This window comes from Terrapene carolina, unplaced genomic scaffold (genome assembly GCF_002925995.2).
Source record: "Terrapene carolina triunguis isolate 2854851 unplaced genomic scaffold, T_m_triunguis-2.0 Scaffold110, whole genome shotgun sequence".
Classification (NCBI taxonomy): domain Eukaryota; kingdom Metazoa; phylum Chordata; order Testudines; family Emydidae; genus Terrapene; species Terrapene triunguis.
Genome location: NW_020664461.1, coordinates 769108 through 795794, shown reverse-complemented (window position 1 = coordinate 795794; position 26687 = coordinate 769108). Strand labels below are relative to the sequence as shown.

The 26687-nt window shown below is 49.0% G+C and overlaps 1 protein-coding gene across 1 annotated transcript; it reads left to right on the top strand.

Moving 5' to 3' along the window:
• The first annotated feature begins 3388 nt into the window (after nucleotides 1–3388).
• LOC112102854 (cytochrome P450 4B1-like) lies at nucleotides 3389–26355 on the top strand. The gene is made up of 12 exons (XM_024194328.1): nucleotides 3389–3590; nucleotides 5392–5533; nucleotides 7491–7535; nucleotides 8944–9071; nucleotides 10847–10971; nucleotides 11060–11214; nucleotides 12038–12144; nucleotides 17879–18069; nucleotides 18442–18575; nucleotides 22778–22842; nucleotides 23697–23779; nucleotides 25666–26355. Exons 1-12 carry the CDS (start codon nucleotides 3405–3407, stop codon nucleotides 25832–25834), a joined length of 1530 nt encoding a protein of 509 aa, XP_024050096.1. The 5' UTR covers nucleotides 3389–3404; the 3' UTR covers nucleotides 25835–26355.
• Nucleotides 26356–26687: the final 332 nt, after the last annotated feature.

The window sequence follows — 26687 nt, the reverse complement described above, 5'->3', positions numbered from 1 at the left end:
TTAGATGATGACTTGCGATACTCTGGTTGAATTACTAATAACAGTTTGAGAGATCATGTGATGGTCTTTCCAGAAGTCCGCCCTCGCATGGTTGCAGTGGTTTGTACATCCTATAGATCTTGCCACTGGACAATGATCTAGTGGATAAAAGGCCATTGTTTGGCACAATGAGTTTGTCTAAGTTGCCATATAACTTCTCTCGTTTTCAGTATTTGTAATGGTAGGAGCATAAGCGCTGATGATGGTAACATACCTCTTACGTTTCAATGGCAACTACAAAACCATCCGATGATCACTTATGCCTTTAGGTAGACTTTTAAGCTTGCAAGCAATGGAGTTGCTAATGGCAAAGCCAACACCCAGTTGTCCTGGCTGAGGCTGGGCAACCTCCCCAGAAGAATGTGTATCCTGCACCCATCTCTGCCAATTGACCTTCGTTCACAGAGCAAGGCAATGTCAACCCTATGCCTGGCCAGTTCTCTTGCAACGAGAGCTGTGCCTCTCTTAGGTTGGCTGGTGGAAGGGTTGTTGCATAAAGCGCTAACGTTCCATGAAGCTAATGTAAGCCCAAGCGGCCGTGACCAGCCACACCTGCAAAGCCTGCACAGACTGGAGGCAGAGTTTAAAAGGAGAAGCAGAGCAGAGCGGCTCACAGGGGGCAGGTAGTGGAAGGGAGCAGACTGGTGCTCTGAGGGGAAAATACTGCCCAGGAGCTCCTTGCCTGAGGACTGACTGCACTAACCTGTGGGAACCTAAAAAGGAGAGAGAAATGACTGAGCGTGCAGGTCAGAGACTTGGCTGAAGTGACTTACTCCATGAAGCTAAAGGGGTAGGAAGGGGAAGCGGCTTGACACCCCAATGTGTCCAGTGTAGCTGCCCACCATTTGGCCCTGATCCAGAGCCCAGGGGAGAGCGCAGGCCCGGGCTCTCCTATCCACTCCCAGAGGACATTACAGCACCAAGGACCTTCACTTAAGGCACTGGTCCCCAAACCTTTTTTGTCACTCCTCCTTATCTGGTCCATGCCTCCCCCAGAAGCCAGGTCAGGAGGTTGGCCCAGGAGCAGGTCCGGGAGCCGAGAGCTCCGGTTGGGAGCAGGGCCGGCACTGCTGCTGGGGTCGCGGCTGGGAGTGGGGCTGTGGTAGGGGCAGGAGCGGGGCCGCAGTTGGGGCTGGAGCTGCCGCAGGGGGTAGGCCAGAGTGGAGCTGGGGGCCAGCCCAGACCCCACCATGTCCCCCAGAACAGTCCTCCAGGCCCCCCTAGGGGGGCGTGCCCCACTGTTGGGGAGCACTGAACTAAGGTGATAGCCCTTCTGGAATAGACCTTGACTGCCCACGGGCCCATTCCCCAAATCCCTGTGCTGAAGGAGAGGATGGGTAATCCTTGGGGCGGGGCGCTGAAAGGCAGGACCACTTTTTCAATGGGAAGACGGCCTGCCGACCCCCGCCTGACCACTAGGCGGCACTGTGGGTGTTTGTGCACCTTATAGACTCATAGACTAAGGTCAGAAGGGACCATTATGATCATCTAGGCTGACCTCCTGCACAACGCAGGCCACAGAATCTCACCCACCCACTCCTGTAACAAACCCCTGAGCTATGTCTGAGTTACTGAAGTCCTCAAATCGTGGTTTAAAGACCTCATGGTGCAGAGAATCCTCCAGGAAGTGACCTGTGCCCCACGCTGCAGAGGAAGGTGAAAAACCTCCAGGGCCTCTGCCAATTTGCCCTGGAGGAAAATTCCTTCCCGACCCCAAATATGGCGATCAGTTAAACCTTGAGCATGTGGGCAAGACTCACCAGCCAGCACCCAAGAAAGAATTCTCTGTAGTAACTCAGATCCCACCCCATCTAACATCTCATCACAGACCATTGGGCATATTTACTTGCTAATAATCAAAGATCAATTAATTGCCAAAATTAGGCTATCCCATCATACCATCCCCTCCATAAACTTGTCAAGCTTAGTCTTGAAGCCAGATATGTCTTTTGCCCCCACTACTCCCCTGGGAAGGCTGTTCCAGAACTTCACTCCTCTAATGGTTAGAAACCTTCGTCTAATTTCAAGTCTAAACTTCCTAATGTCCAGTTTATATCCATTTGTTCTTGTGTCCACATTGGTACTAAGCTTAAATAATTCCTCTCCCTCCCTGATATATTTATAAAGAGCAATCTATCTCCCCTCAGCCTTCTTTTGTTTAGGCTAAACAAGCCAAGCTCTTTCTTAAGACAGGTTTTCCATTCCTCGGCTCATCCTAGTAGCCCTTCTCTGTACCTGTTCCGGTTTGAATTCATCCTTCTTAAACATGGGAGACAAGAACTGCACACAATATTCCAGATGAGGTCTCACCAGTGCCTTGTATAAAGTACTAACACCTCCTTATCTTTATTGGAAATACCTCCCCCGATACATCCCAAGACCGCATTAGCTTTAACGGCCATATCACATTGGCGGCTCATAGTCATCCTGTGATCAACCAATACTCCGAGGTCCTTCTTCTCCTCTGTTACTTCCAACTGGTGTGTCCCCAATTTATAACCAAAATTGGTGTCATTAATCCCTAAATACATGACCTTGCACTTTTCACTATTAAATTTCATCCTATTACTATTACTCCAGTTTACAAGGTAATCCAGATCTTCCTGTATGATATCCCGGTCCTTCTCTGTATTAGCAATACCTCCCAGCTTTGTGTCATCCGCAAACCTTATTAGCACATTCCCACTTTTTGTGCCAAGGTCAGTAATAAAAAGATTAATTAAGATTGGTCCCAAAACCTATCCCTGAGGAACTCCACTAGTAACCTCCTTCCAGCCTGACAGTTCACCTTTCAGTATGACCCGTTGTAGTCTCCCCTTTAACCAGTTCCTTATCCACCTTTCAATTTTCATATTGATCCCCATCTTCTCCAATTTAGCTAATAATTCTACCATGCAACATAGGACTGGATGGAATATGGAGTGGATCAGGCCAGAGGGTCCATTTAGTTCAGCATCCTCCTCTGACAATCCTGGCTAGCACCAGCTACTTCAGAGAAAAGGTGCAAGAAATCCTGCTGTGACAGGATAACCTGTCCACATGGGAAGCTTCTTCTTAATCCTCTTGAATAAGAAGTTTCCTTAGGGCACTGCTAAATGCCTGAAGTAGGGGGAAAGGACAGATGAACTCACAGGACAGTTGGGTCTTCTCCTGCCAAGCAAAGTCTGGCCAATTGCTGGTGAGAACTTCAGAACTTTCTCCTGTACATTCCCAGTAGGTTACTCGGCACACAGCACTCCACACAAGCTTGTGTGGGAAAGGGGAGGGAGTTATATTGCTTTGACTATTGGCTAATCCAGACCCAAAAGGAATGTGAGCACGGTGAGAGATTCAGAGCCTGTCACTGCCTCAGAAGCTGCAGGACCATGGCATTTGCACTGGAGAAAATAGCGACCTCTTCCTCTCTGCTTTTGTACCTGGCCACTGGATTTTGCCTCATCTACGTGCTGCTGAAAGCGATCCATCTGTATCGCAAGAGACAACAGCTCCTCAAAGCTTTTGAGAGTTTCCCAGGTCCCCCCAGCCACTGGCTGTATGGCCACAGCTCTCAGGTAGGGAAAGACGTGGGGTTATGCAGCTATATATACACCATCCAGATTAGTTTCCACAGAGAATAGGCAGAGGGAAGGTAAATACAGTGAGTGGGGTCTGTGAAATCTGTTTGTTAGTAAAGGATCCTGGCAGGCAGCGGTTTTCTTGTCCTACCCTTTAACAGACACCACAATCGTATGTTAGTGTCATGTTTGTGGGGGGACAAATAAAAATGCAGCCACAGTAAGAATTGTGTCCAATTTTCAGCTCCAGTCCTTTAAGCAAACAGACTTGACACGGGTTACTCACTCACCCGCTTATAGTTAACATGCTTTCCAGGATCAGGACTTTGATGATCAAATTTAATAGGAGCAACATAAAAAAAAGTTTCTTGCCTCCACTTAAGAGGCATCTTCTCTGTAGGAAGTAGGTTTGAGTTTGTTTTCACAGCTACTAAGCTCTGCTGTGTGTGTGAATATGGGGAATTTTTATTTCAAACATTTTCAGCGTTTCATGATGCAGCCATTTGGGGCTTTATGCAGTTTTTTTATCCAATTGCAATGTTCACCTCACCAAAACTCAAACAGATTGACATCAAATACATGTTTAATATAGTGATACTCAGACCGTGACTCTCGATCTGCAAGTGTCTCTTTAATGTGTCCCCTGTAGATCTTTGCAGCACATGATATTAAACTACTGTGTGATTTAACTATTAATCAATCTAAGTTATTAACCAATCAGGATGCTTTTACTGTGTTATTAACCAATTGTAGTTGATAAAATATTACTTGGTCAGTCATTTTGCTATGAGATAGATAGATAGATATTCCCTGGTCATACTGTTTAAAGATGAATCTATAGTACTATAGTAAATGAAGCAATGAATTCTCACTACTGTGGCTCTTTTGGGTAATGTTGATCGCTAATTTGGCTCCTGACCCACTGAGGTCTGAGTGTCGCTGGTTTAAAATGTTGAGCCTGATTCTGCCCTGCTTTGCCTCTTGCAATGTCAATATTTTTTCATCAACATGCAATTTTAGCCAAAAAAAAATGGCTTTGTCTAAAGCAAAAATTTTGCATGGGAAATTTTCATTTTGATGGTGTTCCTTTTTTGATGCAAAACCAGAAACTGTTTTTTAAGCTGAAATTTTTTTAAACCTAAGAATTGTAACTTAAAACAGCTTTCAAGCACCCCCAACATTTTCAGGTTTTGGGTTTCAGTTTTTTATTTAAAAAATTCAGAGGAAAATGTTAATTTTTGACATTTCTCTGAAAAAAAAATAGCAAATTTTCCAAGCAGCTGCCTCTTTTCCCCAGTGCAAGGGGAGTGTTAAGCTTTACTATTGTGATTTGCAAAGGAGACAGAGCTGCAATGCAGCTCCCTCTGGAACTCTGTAGCCACTTTGTGTAGATTTTGGCCCTCTCTATCCCAGCCAGTTTGGGGCCAGCATAGCATCATAGAATATCAGGGTTGGAAGGGACCTCAGGAGGTCATCAAGTCCAACCCCTTGCTCAAAGCAGGACCAATCCCCAGACAGATTTTTGCCCCAAATCCCTAAATGGCCCCCTTAAGGATTGAACTCACAACCCTAGATTTAGTAAACCAACACTCAAACCACTAAACTATCCCTCCCCCCTCTTCCTGCTAGCTTCAGGGGCAGAGCCCCTCATTGCAAATCCACTACACCTGCTCCCTATCTCCCACAGAGAGGCCTTGAGCGGCCCAGATGGCCTTGTGCAGACTTTCCATGCTGATGTGATTTCACCCCTTTCTCCCTCCCTAAGCTCTCTCACACTCTCTTTTCACTATCATTGCAGATTTCTCAAGGTGGAGAATTAAACAAGTTGCTGTCTTGGGCAAAAAAGTACCCCTATGCCTACCCCAGATGGTTTGGAGGTTTCATGGCTACCTTAACAGTCAACCACCCTGATTATGCCAAAACTGTGTTTGGCCATGGAGGTACGGTCACTGGAGCTTAGTTCAGAAAGGTTCGCACTTGATGCCCTCTCCCACTGCAAAGGCCAAGTGTTATTTCCACAGAGAACCATTCAGACTCTTCTTCCTGCTTGTCTCTTCTGTCGATTATTGCAATTCCCTCCTTTATACCCTTCCCAAATGCGTAACTCTTCACCGTTAAATTGAGGCACTTTCTATACTCACCCACAGCGGGAAATGGGAACCAAACACCTGCACCCTCAGAAATGTGTCTGTCTTAGGGTTTCCTAGAGCACCCACCACCATAGTATCTAAGTTGTTGCCAGGAAAAGCAGCACAGAACATCTCCTACATGACATCCCAGAGTCTTCCGTTGTTCTCCCTTTCTAGTGTAGGAAGCTCTAATTATTATAATTACTGCTGTGGTAGTACCTAGGGATTATGACTAAATCGGGGCCACATTGTTCTAGGACTAGACACTATACAAACACAGAACAAATGACAGACCCTGTCCTGAAGAGATTACTATCTAGAAGTATATCTCAATATTAGTCCAGTTCAGATGGGAAAGCTTTTTCAAAGAGGAGGTTCTTGCTGCACATCCTAAATGCCGTCAGAGTCTGGATGAGCCTAATCTCAACAGTTGCATCATGACCCTAGAAGAGCACAGCTGCTCTGGTGGATCATTGATGTCGATGTTATCCCTGATGTGGCCTGGGCCTGGCACATTAATACCTTTGAAGATCAGGCCCAAGGCCTTGATCTGGCAATAGCATCTCCATTGACTTTCTTGTTCCTCCAGCACAAAATGACCTTCCTCAACTTTAAAAGCTTCTGTGGCCTTCCCTTTCCTCACCCATATCTCTAATCTCATCTTCCCATCATCCTCCCCAGTCCCGTGTGCATCTAATTAATGTAAAAGACTGTAACAGTGTTGGGACTCACCCACCACAGCACCTTCTGCTGGTAACTCTGGGAATTAGCTCAGTCCAGTGGAGTGCCCCCTCCTGGTGGTGTCCCGTCCATCGTCTTGCCCTCGGTTGGCATGTGGACCCGCGTTGCTCCCAACTTGCGGCGTCCTCTTCAAGCTACTGCCCTCTGGCAGTGCCCCTTAGTCCATCCTCGCCCCCTTCCGGGAGGTGGGGGGGACCAATCAGCTGTCTTTCTGTGCCCCGGCCAATGTGGGCAACTGCACCCCCAAAGTCACACCCCTCTTGGCAGGGGGTTGGTTCAGCCCTAGACAACCGCTCCTGTCGGCCGGGTGTAAGGCAAAGGGGAATGGGGGGGGGACCCAGACCCACCCACTACTCTGGGTCCCAACCCAGGGACCCTCTAGTAGCAACCATCCTGCCCTCCTTCTCTCCCTCCATCTGTCCACGTTCCTGGGCCGCTTCCCCTTCGACCCCTCGCACCAGCTAGGCCCTTCCCCTCAGGGCCTGCAGCCTGGCAGACACCAGGCTGGAGTTCCCTTCTGGTCCCCCGGGCCTGCCCAGCACTGCGCTGTCCCAGGTGCTAGTCTCCCAGCTCTGGAGACAGACCTTCCCCTATCAAAGGCCTGGGACAGACTCCTGCTCTCTCCCTGAGCAGCCTTTTTATAGGGCTGAGCCTGGCTCTGATTGGCTGCCTCCAATCTGGGCCCTGACTGGCTCCCAATAAGCCCTTTTCTTATTGGCTGTCCATCTGCGCAGGCCCACTGGCCTGCTACAGCCTAAATTCTCAGGGAGTGGGGCAGCCGCCCCACTACAAAGACCCTCTTTAAAATGTATTAATAGTATAAAAAGAAACATTCTTTAAATATTTAATATACTAAATAATTTGAAAAGATTTAGCTGTCTAATTTCTATACACTCATTTCCTAATTAATTGAGCTCCATCGCCATGACTAGAAGAGTGAATTCATACCAGAAATGCAGCTAGATTTTTGTTTTCATGGTGCGTCAACTCCTAACATTGTACTTATCTTCTCTGTTGAATTTCACAGATCCCAAGGGTCTTGCAACCTACAAATTCTTAATTCCCTGGATTGGTATGTATAATCATGCTTCGTCCATCCTTTTGAACAGTTTCATGAATGAATCAAGGGCATGCTATGTCCTGGAGTGTTAGCCCAGAGTTTCAGCCCTCGTCCTCAGTTTCCTTGCTTCATCAGTTCATGGTGGGCCACACACTTCTCTTGTAATTTGATTTACTTTATTCTTTGCTATTATAAAACCAGAGAAGATTACCATTCTGCTATGGAAAGCTACTAGGGATGACATGACAAACACAGGAAATACCATATTAGACTAGACCATTTCTCTATTTTATCCAGAATCCTGCTCCACAGCGGCTAGTATCTGATATTTCAGATGACGGTGATTACCTTCCCCTCATAACCAATGCACAATTGAGATTGTGCAGGCCAAATGATGCCCCCAATTACACATATTCAGCTTCATGGTCTTCAGACTATGTCCTCGGTGCCACCACTGCAACCTCACTGAAGTCTAATGGGGTTAGCAGGTGTCACTGAGGATGCCTGAGAAGGAAAAAACCCAGCTTGACTCTCAGAACCAAAGCTGAGTTTACAGGGCTGGTAAACTGTAAACTGAGCAAACTGTGTGTGGACTCAGCAAGGCGCATATGCACTGAGTTCCATAATTCTGCTTTTACTGAGTAGAACCACACTTTGTGCATCAGGGTAATTCTGGACATTAGTGTTATTGTTCCCAGCTGCTGATGTTTATTGCACCATGTCATTCCATGGCACAGGGTATTAACATTGCTAATACCTGTCATTTGTAGAGCTGGTTGCAAATTTTTTTCTCTCCCATGCAAAACATTTCTGCTTTTAGTCAAAAACCTGGGGGAAAATGCAGAAAACTTAAATGTTGGGTTTCCAACCAAAAGAAAAATGGTTGCCATCAAATAAAACCCATAAAGTTTTCAGTGTAAAACCAAAATTTTCCATTTTGGAAAACCAAAATATTTTTGGCTTTCAGTTTTTTGACCCTTTTCATTGAAAATTGGTTTTGCCCGGCTCTAGTTGGTGCGACAGAGATTTCATACTTGCTGGGGCGTAACTAATTTCAGCCTTATTAAGGGCCCTGTGTGGCTGCTATCAAAATACCAATAAGGTACTACATCAAATATAGAGCCCCTTCCACCTTTGCCCCTGCCTTCTTTCAGTAAGTGCCATTCCCCCTCCTCTCGAATGGTGTGATCTTTCTAATCTCTCATCAAGTTCTTAAGACTCCCTCTCCTTCCTCATGGTACCATCCCTCAGAATACGATCCACTGAGGACTTGCTTAGGTATAGAATTAAGTATTCATGTTTTAAATGTTCCCTCTCTTCAAAGCACCAAGACTACTATGAGTGCTATAAAAAATAATAATAGTAATTCATTGTACTGTGGAGTGATCTGACTGGCTCTTTGCTATTTATATTTCCCCAGGCAAGGGATTACTGATCTTACATGGGCCAAAGTGGTTCCAGCATCGAAGGCTGCTGACACCAGGGTTTCATTATGATGTGCTGAAACCTTATGTCTCATTGATGGCAGAGTCTACCAAAGTGATGCTGGTAGGAATCATCACCAAAACCGTGCTTTCAGCTGCAGAGCCAGGAAAATAACTGGGTCTGATGTTGAACAATTAGAAGAAAGTGGAACGAGATGTTCTAAACAGTTTGCGTCCCACAATCGCTCTACAACCCTTTAGTAAAGGGGCCAGCTGGTGTAATTCAGTGGAGCGACACCAACCTACATCAGTTTAGAATCTGGCCCAAGATAATTTTCTGTCACCTGGTTTCCAATAAAGTGAACAGTAATACAATAACTTTTCTCAGCCTGGGGATGGTGAATATAGAAGATAAATGAGGAGAACAGGCTGACTGCCAGATAAGAAACTAAACTTGGGCTAGTATAAAATAGAGGGAACGAAGAGTGGGTGAAGAGGAGCTCAGGGTGGAATCTAATGAAGTTCATATACTATCATGCACTATCCATAAGGTGCCCACTTCTACTAGCCCAGCTTGTTGGAAGAGTCCTTTTATCTCAAAATACTCTCTTTAGCTAGAAACTGTGAATTCGCAAGGATTGTATGTCCCTAATAATAATTAAAGTCTCTGAACCAAATTGACCTCTGGGGTAACTCCACTGACTATAGTGGAGATACATCAAGAGATTAATTTGGCCCCAAACGTCTTCAGATTTTCAACCATCACTTGAGGTGTGCTCTAACCACCTAGAAATAACCATTATGTCTCGCTTTTTAATAAGGGTTGTTGCTAAACTTACGTTAGTTTGTTTACAATGCTGGCAAATAAAACAGTTTGCTAGAGACAATCACTCAGTTGCAGGGCGGCCGAGAGCCCCATAAAAAAATTTTTGGGCCCCCCAGCAAGGGTGGACCGGCTAAACAGGGCCGACGAGGGGGGGGGGAAGCCGGGTCCTGGGCCCCATTCCGGACCCCCGGGCCCTGGTAATTTGTAATTTGTACCTCTCGTCGGCCCTGCTCAATTGCAGAGATCAAAAAAATTGTAGACACATCCTTTAATCCAGCTGGATTGGACTCAGATAACCAAATCCTTCTGGCATGGTGTATCTGTTGAATTGTCAATGAACTTTTGCTCAGAGGACATTAATGTATGTGGAGAGGCTCGCTGCTGAGTCATATAAATTATGAAACCAGTAAAAATGAACTCAAGTCTTAATTTACCTTGATTTCCGGTTATATCTGTTGCGCATTAGATATGCCAGTGGTGACAGACATTCTAGAAAATACATTAGATCAACAATGCACCACTGTATGTGGATTCTCCCTTCCCTCCTCAGATTTGGATCTAGTTCCTGCCAAAAATAATTGGCCAAAGACCTATTACACAGATCAGTTTCTTTTCATTTTGCTGAAAATAATCTCAGGATATCATGAAAACCACTTGTAAATAGAAATGGCTGTGAGCCACTCCTGGTCTGGCTCCAAACTTGCTTTAGGGATGTTTGGATTTTGGTTTCTAGTTCAGGTTCAGGACAACAAAATCCAAATGCAGATCCAGATCTTACCGACCCCAAAGATGGGGAAAGAAGAATTCAGATCTAGTTTTTCATTTTGGCCTGATCTCCAGCCATAAATAAATAATCCTGTAATCTGGTTCCAGAATGTCAATCCCAGCTGACATTGTACTTTTTAGATCAGAGTCTTTGCTTACAGACCAGGGTCTAACATGCAACAGGGGTTTGGCAGGATGCAGATATGGAAAGCAACAAAAATAAATAAAGGGCACTGAATGGGATCTCTGTAGTCAGCAAAACCCTTTTCTGGAATCCCATCCCTCCTCATCTCTCTCTCCTCCGTTAGGATAAGTGGGAACGGCTGATCACACTGGATAAATCAGTGGAGCTCTTTGAACATGTCAGCTTGATGACCCTGGACAGCATCATGAAATGTGCCTTCAGTTGTCATAGCAACTGCCAGACTGACAGGTCAGTGCCAGGTGCTTTCAAATCCTAACAAAAATGTTCTTGTCAGCCAGGTCCATAGTAGCCTTATTTGACTGTTCTTTTCCTTCAGTGACTCAGACTACTACATCAAAGCAGTCTATGACCTGACCTACCTGGTGTTTCATAGAATCCGCTTTTTCCCATTTCATAATGATTTCATCTATCAAATCAGTCCTCAAGGACGTCGCTTTCAGGAGGCCTGCCAACTAGCACACCAGCATACAGGTATTTCCCAGTGTCCTCCTTGTCTTCTCCTATAGACTGTAGGATGTTGCCTAGTTTGGTGGGATTAACCTACTGTTAGCTGGTCTGTCTATGAATGGAAACCCTGGAGAAACTTTTTCACTAATTCTCCAGGGAAGAAGAATGGTTTTAAAATTGAGGCACAAGGCTGGTAGTCAGTAAATCTAGGGCCAAATCCAATGCTGGTGGAATTCCATGAACTTCCGTGAAATTCCACTAAGGGTGGATTTCTATTCCTCGCTCTGTCACTGATTTACTGTGGGACTTCAGGCAAGTTACTTTGTCTCTCCACAGGTCAGTTTGATCACCTGCAAAATAGAGATAATGATTCCACTGTTTGTAATGTTCTGAGAGGTCTCTCAGTGGAAGGGACATAAGAACATAAGAACGGCCATACTGATCAGACTAAAGGTCCATCTAGCCCAGTGTCCTGTCTTCCTACAGTGGCCAATGCCAGGTGCCCCAGAGGGAATTAATAGAATAGATAATCAAGTGATCCATCCCCTGTCACCCATTCCCAGTTTCTGGCAAACAGAGGCTAGGGACACCATCCTTGCCCATCCTGGCTAATAGCCATTGATGGACCTATCCGTCAATGACAGTACTTTAGAAATACAAAGTCTTCCTAATACCTGGTTCTAAGAGATCTCATCTCCTGCACTGGTCTACTATATTTCATCATTTGCATTAAGCAGAAGACCCTCAGACTCTGATCCTTTGATTGCTCAACTGCATGACCTTTCCAGACAGACAGGTCACAGTGATGTCGAGGGGTAGCTAATATATTTGCCACTCTCGTATGCAGATAAAGTAATAAAAGAGAGAAAGACGTCCCTCCAAGATCAGCAAGAACTTGAAAAGATCCAGAAGAAGAAGTACTTGGATTTTCTGGACATTCTTCTGTGTGCCAAGGTGAGTGTTTGAAATCATCATGTAAACAGCCAAGCAACCGACGTGTTTCCCGAAGTGGCATCAGCAGACACACCTGGCTATTGTTGACAATAGCTTCCCCATCGTATATATCCTCACGTCTAATTCGGTCGGCTGATAGCGGGGCTGGAAGTGAAGGTAAGAAATGTCAAGCAAGGGTGTGCAAAGGACAGTGCTCAGTGAATGAATAACTACAAGTAGTAACAGTGCTATGAGGGTAATTAACTCTTTCCTCTCTGTGAGTTGATTTTCACTCAGCACGTTAATACATACAGGAACAGCGGCACCACAGCATGTAAGCGTGAATGAGACCTTTGGCATATTCTAGGGAGGGTTCCAGGGAGGGGGTGTTGTCTATACTGTGTGTAACTAGGTAAATGTTCCCTTTTTGGTTTCCTATGTACTGCATCTTGAAATTTCTAAGTGCCTGCTGGTCTGCTGGAGACAGCTGCCATTTGGAGTTCAGTTCAGAGCAGACTCTTACAGGGGAGAGACACACACACTGTGCTCTCACTCTCCTTCTCCTTCCCCCCCCCCAGTAGCGTAGCTAGTGGGGTGCAGGGGAAGCGGCCGCTTCCCCTCAGCACATTTTTCAAAAGCGGCGCCTGAGCGGGGTGTCTGGGAGCTGCCGGAGCTCTGGGTCCCTGCGTGGCGTGGCGCGGCGGTGGGAGGGGGGAAGCTGCTGTGGCAGCAGCTCAAGACATTCCGGCACTAGGCAGAGCGCCGGCGGTTTCGCGGCATGGAGGGGCTGCAGCGGGGCACCCGGCTCGGAGCGCGGGAGAAGAAAATGAGAGACGGGAGGAGGCGCTGCCGCTGCCCGGGCACAGGTGCTGCTGCTGCTCCAGCCAGGGCCGGCTCCAGGCACCAGCTTAACAAGCAGGTGCTTGGGGCGGCCAAGGGAGAGGGGCGGCACCTGCGGCAATTCGGGGGTGGCAGGTCCCTCATTCCCTCTAGGAGCGAAGGACCTGCCGCTGAACTGCCGCCGCCGCCGATCGCGGCTTTTTTTTTTCCCCAATTGCCGCCGCCGATCGCAATCATGGCTTTTTTTTTTTTTTTTTTTTGCTGGGGGCGGCAGAAATGCTGGAGCCGGCCCTGGCTCCAGCTCTCCGGGCTGTGGGGTGCAAAGTGCCCCCTGAGCAGCGCCGCCTGCAGGGGGATGCACCGGCTGCTTCGCGGGTGCAGGGGCCAGCCAGCAGCAGCGAGGGCTGCAGCGACCGCTGTGGTGGGTGGGAGAGGGAGCGCGGGGGTCCTCCCCCTCTCCCCAGCTCCTCTCCACGGGTGCAGCCAGAGCCGCGCGTTGCAGGACTCCAGTGCAGCCGCCCGCGCCTGGCCAGGAGGGTGGCACACTGCCACGCGGGGCAAACGCGCCCCGCACAGCTGCTGCGGGAAGCCTGGCCACAAACAGGGGATTAGCTGCAGCTGCCTCCCTCTCCTCCCCATTCCCGCTCTCCCGCCAGCGCTGGACGGCCGGAGCGCGGGCACCTCAAGGTAAAGACGTGCTTCGGTGTTGTTTGCCGCCCTTGTAAACGGGCGGCATGCGGGGTGCTGCATTCTGCCTCTGGCAAGCGGGCGGGGCTTGGTCTCCGTTCCCCGTGGGGAGCTGGCTCCTAGGTCGTGCCGGACTCAGCGGGAACCAGCAGGAGCTGGGCGCCCTGGCGCTGTGGGGGAGGAGGAGATAGCTCATCAGAGGCACCTGGGCAGCCAGGTAAGCGCGGACCCAATGAGCGGGGTGTCTGGGAGCGGGGGCGCAGCGTGGCCGGAGGAGCCAAGGGGGGGGACGCGGCCGGAGGAGCCAGCCGGGTGGGGGCGTGGAGCAGCCGGAGGAGGAGCCAAGGGGTGTGTGACCAGAGGAGGAGCCAAGGGGGGGGATGCAGCCGGAGAAGCCGGGGGGGGGGGGGGGGGGGGCCGGGGGGGGGGGCGGGGGGGGCGCCTTTTTTATGTTTGCCCCCCTTGCACTTAGAACCTGACTACGCCACTGTTCCCCCCCCCCCCGGGATTTTACTTTTGTTCTTTCTTGTATTGTTTGTTGTTTGTCTTGTAATCTTAAAATATCCTGGCTGAAAGTACATAACTTCGCTTTGTGTATAGAAAAAATAAAAAGGAATAAGAATTCTTCTGAGGAGAGTGGACAACACATGGTAGTTACCATAGAAGCACAGAAATGCAGGGCTGGAAGGGCCCTCGGGTGCCTCAACCTTTTCAGAGTCGCAGGCGGTATGTGCAGTTGTGTGGCACCTGGGCGGGCCACGTACAGAAACAAAATGGCGTCCTCCACGTAGCGTGACCGCACGCACCATACTTACAAGGCCATGCTGCACAGAGGATGCCATTTTGTACAGACAGTCTCTGGTACATGCAGCATGTCACTGAAATACTCTCTGCGTGCTGGGCAGCTGCTGCTGGGGGAGTGGACACCTGGGGGCCAGATGGAATCGGCCTATGGGCCAGATCTGGCCCCTGGGCCACCAGTTGGGCGGATCTCTGCACTGAGGCAGGACTAAGTATACCTGGGGTGTCTGCAGTGGGGTTATTGGAGGGGCGTGAGGACCTGGCGGGGGGAGACATGCCAAAGGGCCAGGCTCAGGAGGGGGCTCTGTCTGGCAGGGAAGCAGGTGGGGCTCTGTGCAGGTGGTCTGGGCTGATGAGAGCAGGCTTCATGCCCAACTCACTCCTCCAATGCCGCACCTGCAGCAGCCCCCAACCAGCAGTTACCCTCCTCCACTGGGGAGGCTGGTGGGGACTCGGAGAGCCGGGGACCTAAGGATGCACCCCGGGAGTACTGACCCCACCCCACCCCCGCCAGACAGACCCCCTCCTGACCTTGGCCCTTAAGTGGGGCCCTAGGGCACAGAGCCCCATCCACTTCCCCTGCTGGACAGAACCTGCGTCGGGAGAGCAGATGGGGCCATGCCAAATGCCCGGGGGCTGTCCAGCAAGGGTAGCGTTTTATTTCCCTTTGCTGAATACAGGACACCTGGAAAAATTACTCGTATTTAAGCGACTTCACCAACAATCAATCAGAACTATGCAGTTCAAACATTCAACTTAACTTCATGTTGACTGAGCCCCTGTTCAAAAGAAATACTGCGTAGTTGGATTTTTTTTATTTACCTTCTTATCGTTAAGGCTTTAGAGTTCACACGGGGAGAGGTGACACACACACACTCCTGTACACCTCTCTCACACATGGTGGGGTGTCCAACTGACCTGACCTTCCCTGCCCTGCGCTCTCCTCCCTTCATGCCTGGCTGGGTCCCTGGGACAGACCTGCCTCTCCTGGTACCTGGCACCGCGTCTTCCCGAGGCAACACGTGCAGGGGCACGCAGGGTCACATGCCTCCCTCCCCGGATTTCCGCCAGGGTTCACACCAGAATGTGGTCGGCAGCAGCGTTTCAGCACTGTGTGGGAGGGAAGGGATGGGAGCTGCTTCCAGCCACAGGGGATCAGGGTGGGGGGAACACCTCCAGGCTGCTGGTGGCCACCAAGATAACCCAGCCGCTTCCTGTCCCATGGCTACAGCGTGGGCAGGAAGGGGTTAAGCCCTAAGGATGCATGGTGCACCAGGGCCCAGGGACCCTGACTGCAGGGGCTTCCGTGAACCCGGCCAAAGAGGTGACTCAGCAGGGGAGGGTGCCTAGGAGATGGAGCAGCCCCGCGCTCCCTGGGGGCAGGACCCGGGGGGGGGGCAGGTGAAGAGGGTGCTACGCCCCTGCCCAGGGGGCTGCTGTGAAGCCTGCAGGGTCAGGGCGCGAACAGGCTGGGAAATCACTTCTCCCTCCTCCCCCCGCCACTCCAGAGTTTAGCTGAGGGGCAGAGCGGCTTCCCCATGCCAGCGCTGTGTGGCCAGAGCTTCTTGGGCTTTCCTGGGGCACTGGCCCAGCCAGAGGCAGTGGGGGAAGGAAGGGAGGAGCCTGCCCGCCAGGCTGCTAGTGAGCTGAGCGCTCCGACCAGGGACTGGTTCTCCGCACAGCGCTGGGAGCGGGACGCACCCCGCTGGGGGGGATACGGAGGAGCAGTGGGGCTCGGGGAGGTGAAGGGGCAAAGCGGGGAGAGGACAGCGAGAGGGGGAGCACGTAAAGGGCCAATGGGTGGGCAGCAGAGGTGACACGTAACCGGCCGCTGCCTAGCGCCTGCCTGCACTCACCAGCCACCGCAGCTCACAGCGCGCAGCCGGAAAGGGGACGGGGGGCAGGGTCCTGCTGGCCAAGAGCCAGCACACGGCGGGGGCTGTGCTGACGGACCAGCCTGGGGAGCAGCTGGCCCCGCGCTGCAGCTTTGCCCTGCCACCAGCCTTGCACACCCACCCCCATCATCGGCCACTGGACCCCCTCACTCACCGCAGGTGGGCAGACGGCTGGCAAGCAGGGATCCGGCCAGCAACAGGATCCGCCAGTACTGATGGGGAAGAGACAGAAAATATGGGACAAATTGCCCATTTTTAAGAAAAAGTCAGGACACCTGCAGGAGAGCCTAAATACAGGACTGTTCCTTTACAAACGGGATGGCTGGTCACCCTAAGCAAGGGGGCCAGTACTCACAGGGTGCAGTTTTCTGCTCCTGTCCTGACTCCGGCCCTTCAGCGCGGCCCAGTTTGCTGCCCCTGAGAGATTGCCTGACCATGGCAGGGAGCTGAAGGCTTCCTCGACTGTTACATGGTGAGGACCCTCGCTGGCTCCTCTGGGTACCAGGCACGCCACCCCCTACAAAAATACTGTTTCTTAGAAAGAGTGGGGCTCAGATGAGACATAAATCTCCAAAGTGGGGTCTCAGCAAAAACAAGTTGGGAACCTCTACCTAGCCCATCCCCGACAGGTGTTTGTCCAACCTGCTCTTAAAAACCTCCAGTGATAGGGATCCCACAACCTCCCTTGGGAGCCTGTTCCAGAGTTTAGCTATCCTTAGAGTTAGAATATCTAACCTAAATCTCCCCAGTTGCAGATTAAGCCTGTTACTTCTTGTCCTACCTCCAGGGCATAGGGAGAACAATTCATCCACGTCCTCTTTATAACAGCCCTTAACATATTTGAAGACTGTTACCGTTCCTCCCTCAGTCTTCTTTTCTGAAGACTAAACAAGCCCAGGCTTTTTAACCTTTCTTCATAGAGCCCCCTGGTTTTTTGAACTTTTTATCATTTTTGTTGCTCTCCTGTGGACTCCCTCCAATTTGTCCACATCTTTCCTAGAGGGCGGTGCCCAGAACTGGTCACAGGACTCCAGCGGAGGCCTCACGACTGCTGAGTAGCGTGGAACAATGACCTCCCGTGTCTTACATACAACACTCCTGCTAATGCACCCCAGAATGGTTTTAGCTCTGTGCAGGTGGTCTGGGCTGCTGAGACAAACACCTGTCAGGGATGGGCTAGGTCAGAGGTTCACATTGTTGGCTGATATTCAGTTTGTCAGCCCTGAAGGTTGTTATGTGACACCGTGTTGATGAGTAACTTGAATCATAGCCCATCTCTGCTGCCTTGCTAATCCTAGAAGGGGAATGCCTGCCTTTGTACTCAATGGATCTGAGTCTGACCTCACTTACACCAGGTAGACACCTGCATAATTCCGTTGCTTTCAGTGGACTGACACCTGATTTCCTCTGGTGTAAACAAGACAAATCAAGCCTGGGATCTTCACCAGTAATCAAGGTGTATTTTTTCACTCCAAAAATTGTTCATGAAATGAACACTTGTTTGGGGATTATTTACCTCCCTGCTTTGCTAGGATGAAAACGGAGCTGGATTATCCGATGAAGACCTACGTGCCGAGGTGGACACGTTTATGTTTGAGGGTCACGATACCACGGCCAGTGGGGTCTCCTGGCTCTTGTACTGCATGGCCCTGTACCCAGAGCACCAGCAGCGATGCAGGGAAGAGATCAAGGAGATTCTGGGAGACAGAGAGACCATTCAGTGGTGAGATGTTACCTCACTAGTTTAATATCAGGGGGTAGCCGTGTTAGTCTGTATCCACAAAAACAACATGTGTTGCACCGGACTCCTTGTTGTTTTCACTAGTTTAATATAATTTGGTTTGGGATTATTTTCTTAGGTATTCAGTTTGAGGAATTGAAAATGGATCTATTTCACAAGCTCTGCACTGAAGGATCAACACTTAGTATAGCAATGCTATGAAGGACAGATCCAAGGCCAAACCCAAACTTCCCTTGTGTTAAGGGCATTTCAATTCTAGATCTTTGGTTTGCTGGTGTTGATGCTGCTAGCTAGTATTTTCATAGCGGTAGGGGCCGTTACTCATTCATACTCTCCACCTATGCTTGCTTTCAGGGATGACCTTGGCAAAATGATTTACAGCACCATGTGCATCAAAGAGAGCCTTCGCCTTTACCCTCCAGTACCTGCAGTGTCCCGACTGCTCAGCAAACCCATCACGTTCCCCGATGGACGTACCTTACCAGAAGGTCTGTTTAGCCTCCTCCTTCTTAAGGGCCCAATTCTACCTTCAGCTGCGTACATGCCACTCCCATTGAAGTCACACTTTGGCCCTGAATGTAGTTCATGTCAACCAGAGTGGAAGACATTCTCCTGTGACATCCTAGTGAAGATCTAGGAAATGTTGAGTGGTTTGTGGTGCTCCCAGGGCCTATTCTGTCTTCATTGTAAATTGTAACATGATTCTTTGAATGTCCATTACAAATTGCACTTTCCTGTACCAACCTGTCTCACTGAGCCCTGGGGCGATTCACCCTAGGGAGGGTAGGTAGGACTGCTGCCTGCCCGACCTCAGAGACTTTGCTAGAAAATAGCAGTGCCAGTTTCCTCCTGAAATTCCATGGGAGTCCTGCCAACTAAGTCCATCTAGGGGATGCTTTGAATCGGTGCAACCATTGTTTCACACATGCATGCCTTAGTGATCTCCCATCTCAACTCCGGCCAGAGTTGGCTGAATGTTGTTAGTATTGGCTGAGAGCTTCAAATGAGCCTATGGGAATGAAGCACCCAAATCTCACTGGAGTTGAATGGAATTTGGGTGCCCAATTCCCTTAATCTCATTTGACAATCCCAGATATTGTTTATTATTTGTATATTGGAGGTATACAGAAGCACCAACCAAGAAGGAAGTCCCATTTCCTAGGCACTATTGCATACACATGAGACATTATACATATACATATGATTTGAGGCAGTCTCTGCCCAGAAGAGCTTACAATCTAATGGAAATCTTTATTACTAATAATCATTCAATGCGGGGAAGACAAGAAAGAGAGAGAGTGCACCCTAATGTGCAACGAATATTATTTGCATTGAACTATTCTACTACCTCTAGGACTGAGCTGTGTTAGCTTGTGAGATCAGACAAGATCACACCACAAGACTGCTTGGCCGTACACTGTAGGACTGAGCCGAAATTGCTCATGTCATGGTCTCATTGACTCAATAAAGGCAGAGAGCTCTATGGGAACAACAGTTATAGAGCTGGATCCAAAGCCTTTCAAAGCCAATGGAAAGACTCTCATTGACTCAACGCGCTTTGGGTAGGCCCAGGAGATTTACACACTGAGTACCCCTATCATTGCTATCTTCTGTTATGTTGGGAATGATGGAGGTCTTTAGGGGTTGTATTACCTAAGCAAATCTTGGCTGAATAAAATAGACCATTTAGGACATCATGGTAAATTTCACCCTGTACTTCCTGGCATAGTGTCCTGCTCACCTTGTCTTGCTCTTACCAAATTCTCCAGTTGCCTCTCCTCTCTTCACTCAGTGAGATGGGTATGATTCTGCCAACTGAAAAATGCTATGTGAATGGAAACCAAAACATTCAACAATCAGAAAGCAAACAAACAGAGCATGGCATTTAATTCCAGCCTGCAATGCCCATGGCCAGCACACGCTGTCCTGTCCCAGGCGTATGCCTTGCAACACCAGTTCTAGTGGCACCCACAAAAGAGCAGGGAACTTGCAGGAAAATACGTTGCAGGTAGGGGACTGTTGGCTTTATGCTCTCCACTTGCCTGTTGGGTAGCACTACATCAGGGACTTCTGCACTAGTGGGGAGAGGGAGAAATGGGGCCCAGCCCAGCATCCCCCAGACCCAGAACTGTGAGGGGAACCCCCTATACACATGCACACTCTATCACTAGAATCCAGGCAGTGCCTCCCCTTCCCCCATCACGTGGCCTTGGGGGAGAACTGCAGAGCAGCCAGCTAGAGACGCAAGCCCGTAGGAGCAGAAGCTGCCAAAACAAGGACCTTTGGACATTCCAGTCAAAGCTGGAGAATGTTCTCTGCCTTTCTCTGCACTCTTCCTCCTCTCCGTCTCCTCACCTCAGTTTCCCCCGTCTGCCCCTGAGCAGGAAGGGCCCCGTCTGCCCCTCCTGCTCACTTCTCCTCTGCCCTGCCCCCCGACCCCTCTTCCTTCCGTTTCACTGGTCCCCTCCTAACTAACCCCTCCCCACAAATCAATCAATCAATACAATCATGGAACTAATGTGTTTGTTTGCTGTCATCACATTGCTTCCTCTCCTTGTGTGTTCTTCCCCCACCCTGCGTCTGTCTTGTCTATTTCTTTGGTTTGTAGGCATGGGGTCATGTTGCCGTCTCCTTCTGGTTTTACTAATTCATGCAATAAACACACCGCAGGAGGGGAGAGGGGAGAAGTTACCCTTGCCCCAATAACTGTGCTAGTGAAATATTCACCTGAGGTAGGTCAGTTACTTGGCTTTAACTGCAGTCCATTCTTCTAGATTCAAAGTACAGTCGGCATGTCAATCATTCTTCCCTAATCATTAGGTGCTCTTGCCCAATCTTCTAACCATTCCCTGCTTCTGACGCAAAATCTATTGACTCTGTTGATAATCTGCTCATTGATTATATTATATTGCATCATCTGGTGTGCGCCTGGTAAATCACCAATCTTGATCCAAAGACCCTTGAAGACAATGGGATTTTTTTCCACCTGTTTCAATGGAATTTGGATCACTTCTATAAGGCGACCGTGCACGGCTGCTGAGTGTAATTTTTTTTTAAAAAGAGAGTTTAGTTATTGCATAAGATCAATAAAAAAGATGAAATCCACTAAGGGCCAGATCATCCCCCCCTCCACTTTCACAAGCCAAAAATGTAAGTGTGCAGTTGTGCGAGCTGTGAAAATCTCACCCTGAACGTAAAGTGATTGTCACACAAGTGACTGTAAAAATAGTATTGTGGCGTTCCAAGTTCTTTCTCTCCACCAATGCTGAAGATTAATATATTACAATGCGGTTTGCTACTGCCATTACATCGTTTCTAGTAACATAGGTTTCGCACTCCGAACTCACCTGGCAGAGTCCTGCAGGACCACTGTGATCATGTAGGCTGACCTCTTATATAACACAGGCCAGAGAACTTCCCCAAAATAAATCCTAGAGATTATCTGTTAGAAGAACATCCAATCTTGATTTCAAAATTATCAGTGATGGAGAAGCCAATTGCTCCAGTGGTTAATTACCCTATCTGTTAAAAATTTACACCTTATTTCCAGTCTGAATTTGTCTAGCTTCCACTTCCAGCCAGAGGATTGTGTTTTACCTTTCTCCGCTAAATTGAAGAGCCCACTATTAAATATTTGTTCCTCGTGTAGGTACTTATAGAGTCTAGACTGTACTCACATCACCCTTTAACCGTCTCATTCTTAAGCTAAATAGATTGAGCTCTTTGAGTTTATAACTATAAGGCAGGTTTTCCAACCCTTTCATCATTCTTATGGCTCTTCCCTGAACCCTCTCCAATTTATCAACAATCTTCTTGAATTGTGGGCACCAGAAATGGACACAGGATTCCAGCAGTGGTCTCTTGGTGCCAAATATAGAGGTAAAAATAACCTCTTTACTCCTACTCAAGATTCCCGTTTATGCATCTCAGGATCGTATTAGTTCTTTTGGCCACAGCATCACACTGGGAACTCTTGCTTAGCTGATTATCTACATACAATGACCCCCAAATCTTTTTCAGAATCACTGCTTCCCAGGATAGAGTCCCGCATCCTGTCAGAGTGGCTCGTGTTCTTTGTACCTACATGTATACTTTTACATTTAGTTGTATTACAAAGCACATTGATTGCTTGTGCCCAGTTTACTAAGCGATCCAGATTACTCTGAATCAGTGACCTGTCCTCTTTGTTATTTACCACTCCCCCAATCTTTGTGTTATCTGCAAACTTTATCAGTGATGATTTTATTTTTTCTGCCAGGTCGTTGATAAAATTTTTAAATAGCGTAGGGCCTTGCGGGACCCCACTAGAAACCCACAGCTCAATGATGATTCCCCACTTACAATTACAGTTTGAGACCTGTCACTTTTGCTGATGATACATGAGCCAGAATAGAACCCAGTTCATTCTCCCATAGTTTAACATTGCCTCCGCAGGACTAAAGGGAGTGAAAATATGTAGGTAGAAATGACTCAAGGTATTTCTCAGTCAGCAGGTGTGTTGGTTAAGAAGATTAAGGGCCTTTAACAGGATAGCATGTTGTGCTGAATAGATGTTTGCCCTGTGAGGTCACCAACATTTTTCTTTTAGAGTGGTAGCTGTGTTAGTCTGTATCAGCAAAAACAACAAGGAGTCCTTGTGGCACCTTAGAGACTAACCTATTTATTTTCTTATTTCTCATTTTTCTTACAGGTTCTCTGGTTGGAGTGCATATTTATTCTCTTCATAGGAACCCAGCTGTATGGCAAGATCCAGAGGTACTTTTAACTTTACAGAAAGAAGAGGTGGTCACGTAGTTAAAACAAAGGACTGGGTACCAAGAGAGATGGGTGCTTTCCCTGCCTCTGCCACATACTTCCTTGAGCAAGACATTTCTTACTTCTCTCTTCTTCCATTTGCCCAGCTGTAAAGCCGGGATAATATTGACCTTACCGAGGTGTTTTGCAATCTTATTCAAGTAGCGTCTGTCCAGATGAAAGATGCGATAGATCTGCAAAAAGGAGGTTGCCCTAAAGATTTTGAGTATCATAGAGCGACAGAGTAGGGTGTGGAATGGTCTGTTTTTACACATAGTCATGTACGTCCGGTGGAATAAGGATTCATAGCGTTTTGGGCAAATGTAGCAGATGATGCTCTTGGTTGTACCAGCAACTCCTGTCAGTCGCCTGGCAGCTGTGGGTGAGGGGCAGTAGTGCTCTGGGCCCAGCACAAGGGCTCACTTTTTAAGTAGGGGGCTGCACCAGGGATGTGTTAGGACAGCACCTCCCCAGCTTACAGGGTGACTGCATTTCCCCGGTTAACACAGCTCACATTTTGGGCTGTGCTGGCCCCTTATGGGAGGGGAGATCACTGCCCCTTCGCACTGCGGCTGTCCTAGAAGACTTTCCACCTCAGCACCTCCTCCCCTGTGTTAGGGCTACCGCAACAGACTCTGGGCTGAAATTGACCTCACATTTGACTCTGAAATCGCATCTTGTGCGTAAGCTGAGGGGGGCAATGTTGTCAAATGCACCTTGTCTGATTCTATAAAGTTGCTGGCGTCAAACCAAGCAACGCTGTAGTTTGGGAACTAAAAACCTTTGCCACAGACCTTTGAACTCTCTTCCCGCAGGTGTTTGATCCCATGAGGTTTTCACCAGAGAACTTGTCCAAGAGGCATTCCCATGCTTTCCTGCCCTTCGCAGCTGGAGCACGGTGGGGGATATTTCATTCACTCTGTGGGTGGGGTCAGCTGAAAACAAAGCAATACATTTTGCCAGGATGTTGCTAATACCCCCTGAACACTAACAAGTTGGCTGCATACTGCTGTGTCTTCCAAGTGGGGGAGCTACGGGAATGCACCAAACCAGAGGTTCCTTCTTAGTGATTGAACTCTCTGGCCTCTCCTGTTTCTGCTTCACAATGCCCACTGAGCCGTCCCCTGGAGTGGCCTGTCTCCAAAGGACTGTGATGGATGGAGCTCTGAGTGCAGTTTTCACATCCGTTCCCTAATGCAAACAGTAGAGGGCAGCACTGCAATGGCGCTAGTTCTCCTTCCCCCACAGGAGACCGAAGTGTCGCCTCAGCTCCCATTGTGTGAGAGCCAATGATCTAGCCGGGGTTTAAAGCCTCCTTACATCTCCAAAGGAGTGTAATTGACATGCCACAATCGTTTTGTAGAGGCACGGTGCCACGGTGGGCTAGCTGCACCCCTGGCCCCTTTGTGGTCTCTGAGCGAACCCCCTCAGGCCTTAGGCCTCGGGCCTCTCCTGGTTGGAATTGTGCAATTCTCCCCTCTCAGACCAGGCCCAACAGGACCCACCAGGTCCAACCGTGTTCAGACACCTGCAGTTCTTCCCTTCGGGAGTCTGTGACCAGTGGTTTACAGCAACCAGCCAGACTTCTGACAACCAAAGCACGGGTTATTTAACAGTCGGAAGAAAGCACTTAGAGAGAAAAGATTTCAAAACAGCCAACGGTCTACACCCACGTCTATCTCACCTAAAGGCTTATCACCGCCTGACGGGGTCCCAAGCAGGCCTCACTTTTTCTGTCACCCTTGCAGGTGCCTATCTCAGCCTGGGTCCCCCGAACAATTCCCCCCCTCAGAAGAGTGTGCCTTTTTTAACACAGCGTTGTTCTTTTGATCTCCTGCATTCACGGACCTTTTCCTCTCCTGGCATTGTCTCTTAACACCAAAGTGTCTGGGGGAGAAGTGGCTTATCTTTTGCCTTCCTGCTTGGCTTTCCCCACCGCCCCCTATTCAGTTGCACCCAATATATTCGCACAATAAACATCCCAATAATCCAGGGGTTCTCAAACTGGGGGTCGGGACCCCTCAGGGGATCGTGAGCTTATTACATGGGGAGTCGCAAGCTGTCAGCCTCCACCCCAAACCCCGCTTTGCCTCCAGCATTTATAATGGTGTTAAATATATAAAAAAGTGTTTTTAATGTATAAGGGGGGTCGCACTCAGAGGCTTGCTGTGTGAAAGGGGTCACCAGTACAAAAGTCTGAGAACCCCTGTGCTAATCCGATCAGCACACCAGCGCCCTAAATTATTACAGAGCAACTCCAGAGCCATCACTCGTGGGACTGAATTCTGGATCACTTGTAGGGGGAGGTATTGCATGCACATGTGTGTGGCAGTTAAGCACATTAAAAGCCAATGGGAGCTAGGTGCCTAATTGATATATGTGGCTTGGAAAAATCTCTTTGAGTAGGGGAGTGGGGGAGTAACTGTATGGATCTCCTCGCAGGTTCAATGGGAAAGAGCATTTTTCACACCTGTCCCAAAACTGCCTGGTAACGTTGCTGTGCGCTATTCAACAGCTGCTATGTTTTAACCCAGTAGTGGCAGCACTATAGTGATGGGTGAAGGGATTCGTCTAGGCTATATATTACAGTAGCAGCCGAAAGCCCCAGCTGAGATGAGGCCCCCATTGTGCTAGCTGCTGTACATACACCTGAGAAATGGTCACTGACCCAAAGAGCTGGGTTGGTTCACTCAGCTAGCAAAGTGCTTCGGGATAGATTTGTGAATGAAAGTTGATTTCTAAGCAAGAGCATACGTCCTTATCGGCTTCCCCTCCCTCTTCCAGGAACTGCATCGGGAAGCAGTTTGCCATGAACGAGCTGAAAGTGGCTCTCGCTCTGACTCTGCTGCGCTTTGAGCTGTCTCCTGATCCAGCCAAACCACCCAAGGAAATACCACAGGTTGTCCTCAAGTCCAGCAGTGGGATCCACCTGCTCTTAAGGAAACTTCCCTGACACCGCAGAAACCATGGCGCTCCATATCGGGAGTCAGTAGGATCGGCTCATTTGCAAGGGAATGCAATCAATGGGTGTTTCACGGGATAGCCCCACTTCAGCCAACCTGTTCCATGACCTTTCCTGAATTCTCAGCACCAGCTGGTTTCTCTGGGGCCTTCCCTGTCCCCAGAGCTGGAGTGAGCGCAGTGCTGGGAGGAGACCTGGATATGGGAGTAAAGCATCCTAAGCGCCTCATCTCTAGCTAAGGAGCACTCTTGCCTGTCAATGCCATACTCGGGGACCCGACCAATGCAGGGTCGAAGGCAGCACGTCTCCCCTTTCCGCAGCCCCTCACGCTGTGTACTGAGAGCACGAGCAGAGCTTTGAGTGCAATTTCTCATCTGTTCCCTAATGCAAACTGTAGAGGGCAGCACTGCACAGCGCTACCTCTCCTTCCTCCACAGGAGTCCTGGGCAGGTCTACACTACCCGCCGGGTAACGATCGATCTATCGGGGGTCGATTTATCACATCTAGTCTAGACGCGATAAATCGATCCCCGAGCGCTCTCCCGTCGACTACGGTACTCCACCGCCACGAGAGGCGCAAGCGGAGTGGACGGGGGAGCGGCAGCAGTCGACTCAGCACTGTGAAGACGCCGCGGTGAGTAGATCTAAGTACGTCAACTTCAGCTACGCTATTCTCGTAGCTGAAGTTGAGTATCTTAGGTCGACACTCCCCACCCCCCCCCACCCCAGTGTAGACCACGGCCAAGTGTCGCCTCAGCTCCCATCCTATGAGAGCCAGTGATCTAGCTGGGGTTTAAGGCCTCCTTACACTGGCATTTTAGGCAACAGTGCAAACCCCTAGTGT

Coding starts and splice junctions, on each gene's coding strand:
- LOC112102854 (XM_024194328.1), top strand. CDS start 3,405: ATGGCATTTGCACTGGAGAAAATAGCGACCTCTTCCTCTCTGCTTTTG. Junction 9,072..10,846: donor AGTCTACCAAAGTGATGCTG/GTAGGAATCATC, acceptor CTCCTCCGTTAG/GATAAGTGGGAACGGCTGAT. Junction 18,576..22,777: donor TGGACGTACCTTACCAGAAG/GTCTGTTTAGCC, acceptor TTTTTCTTACAG/GTTCTCTGGTTGGAGTGCAT.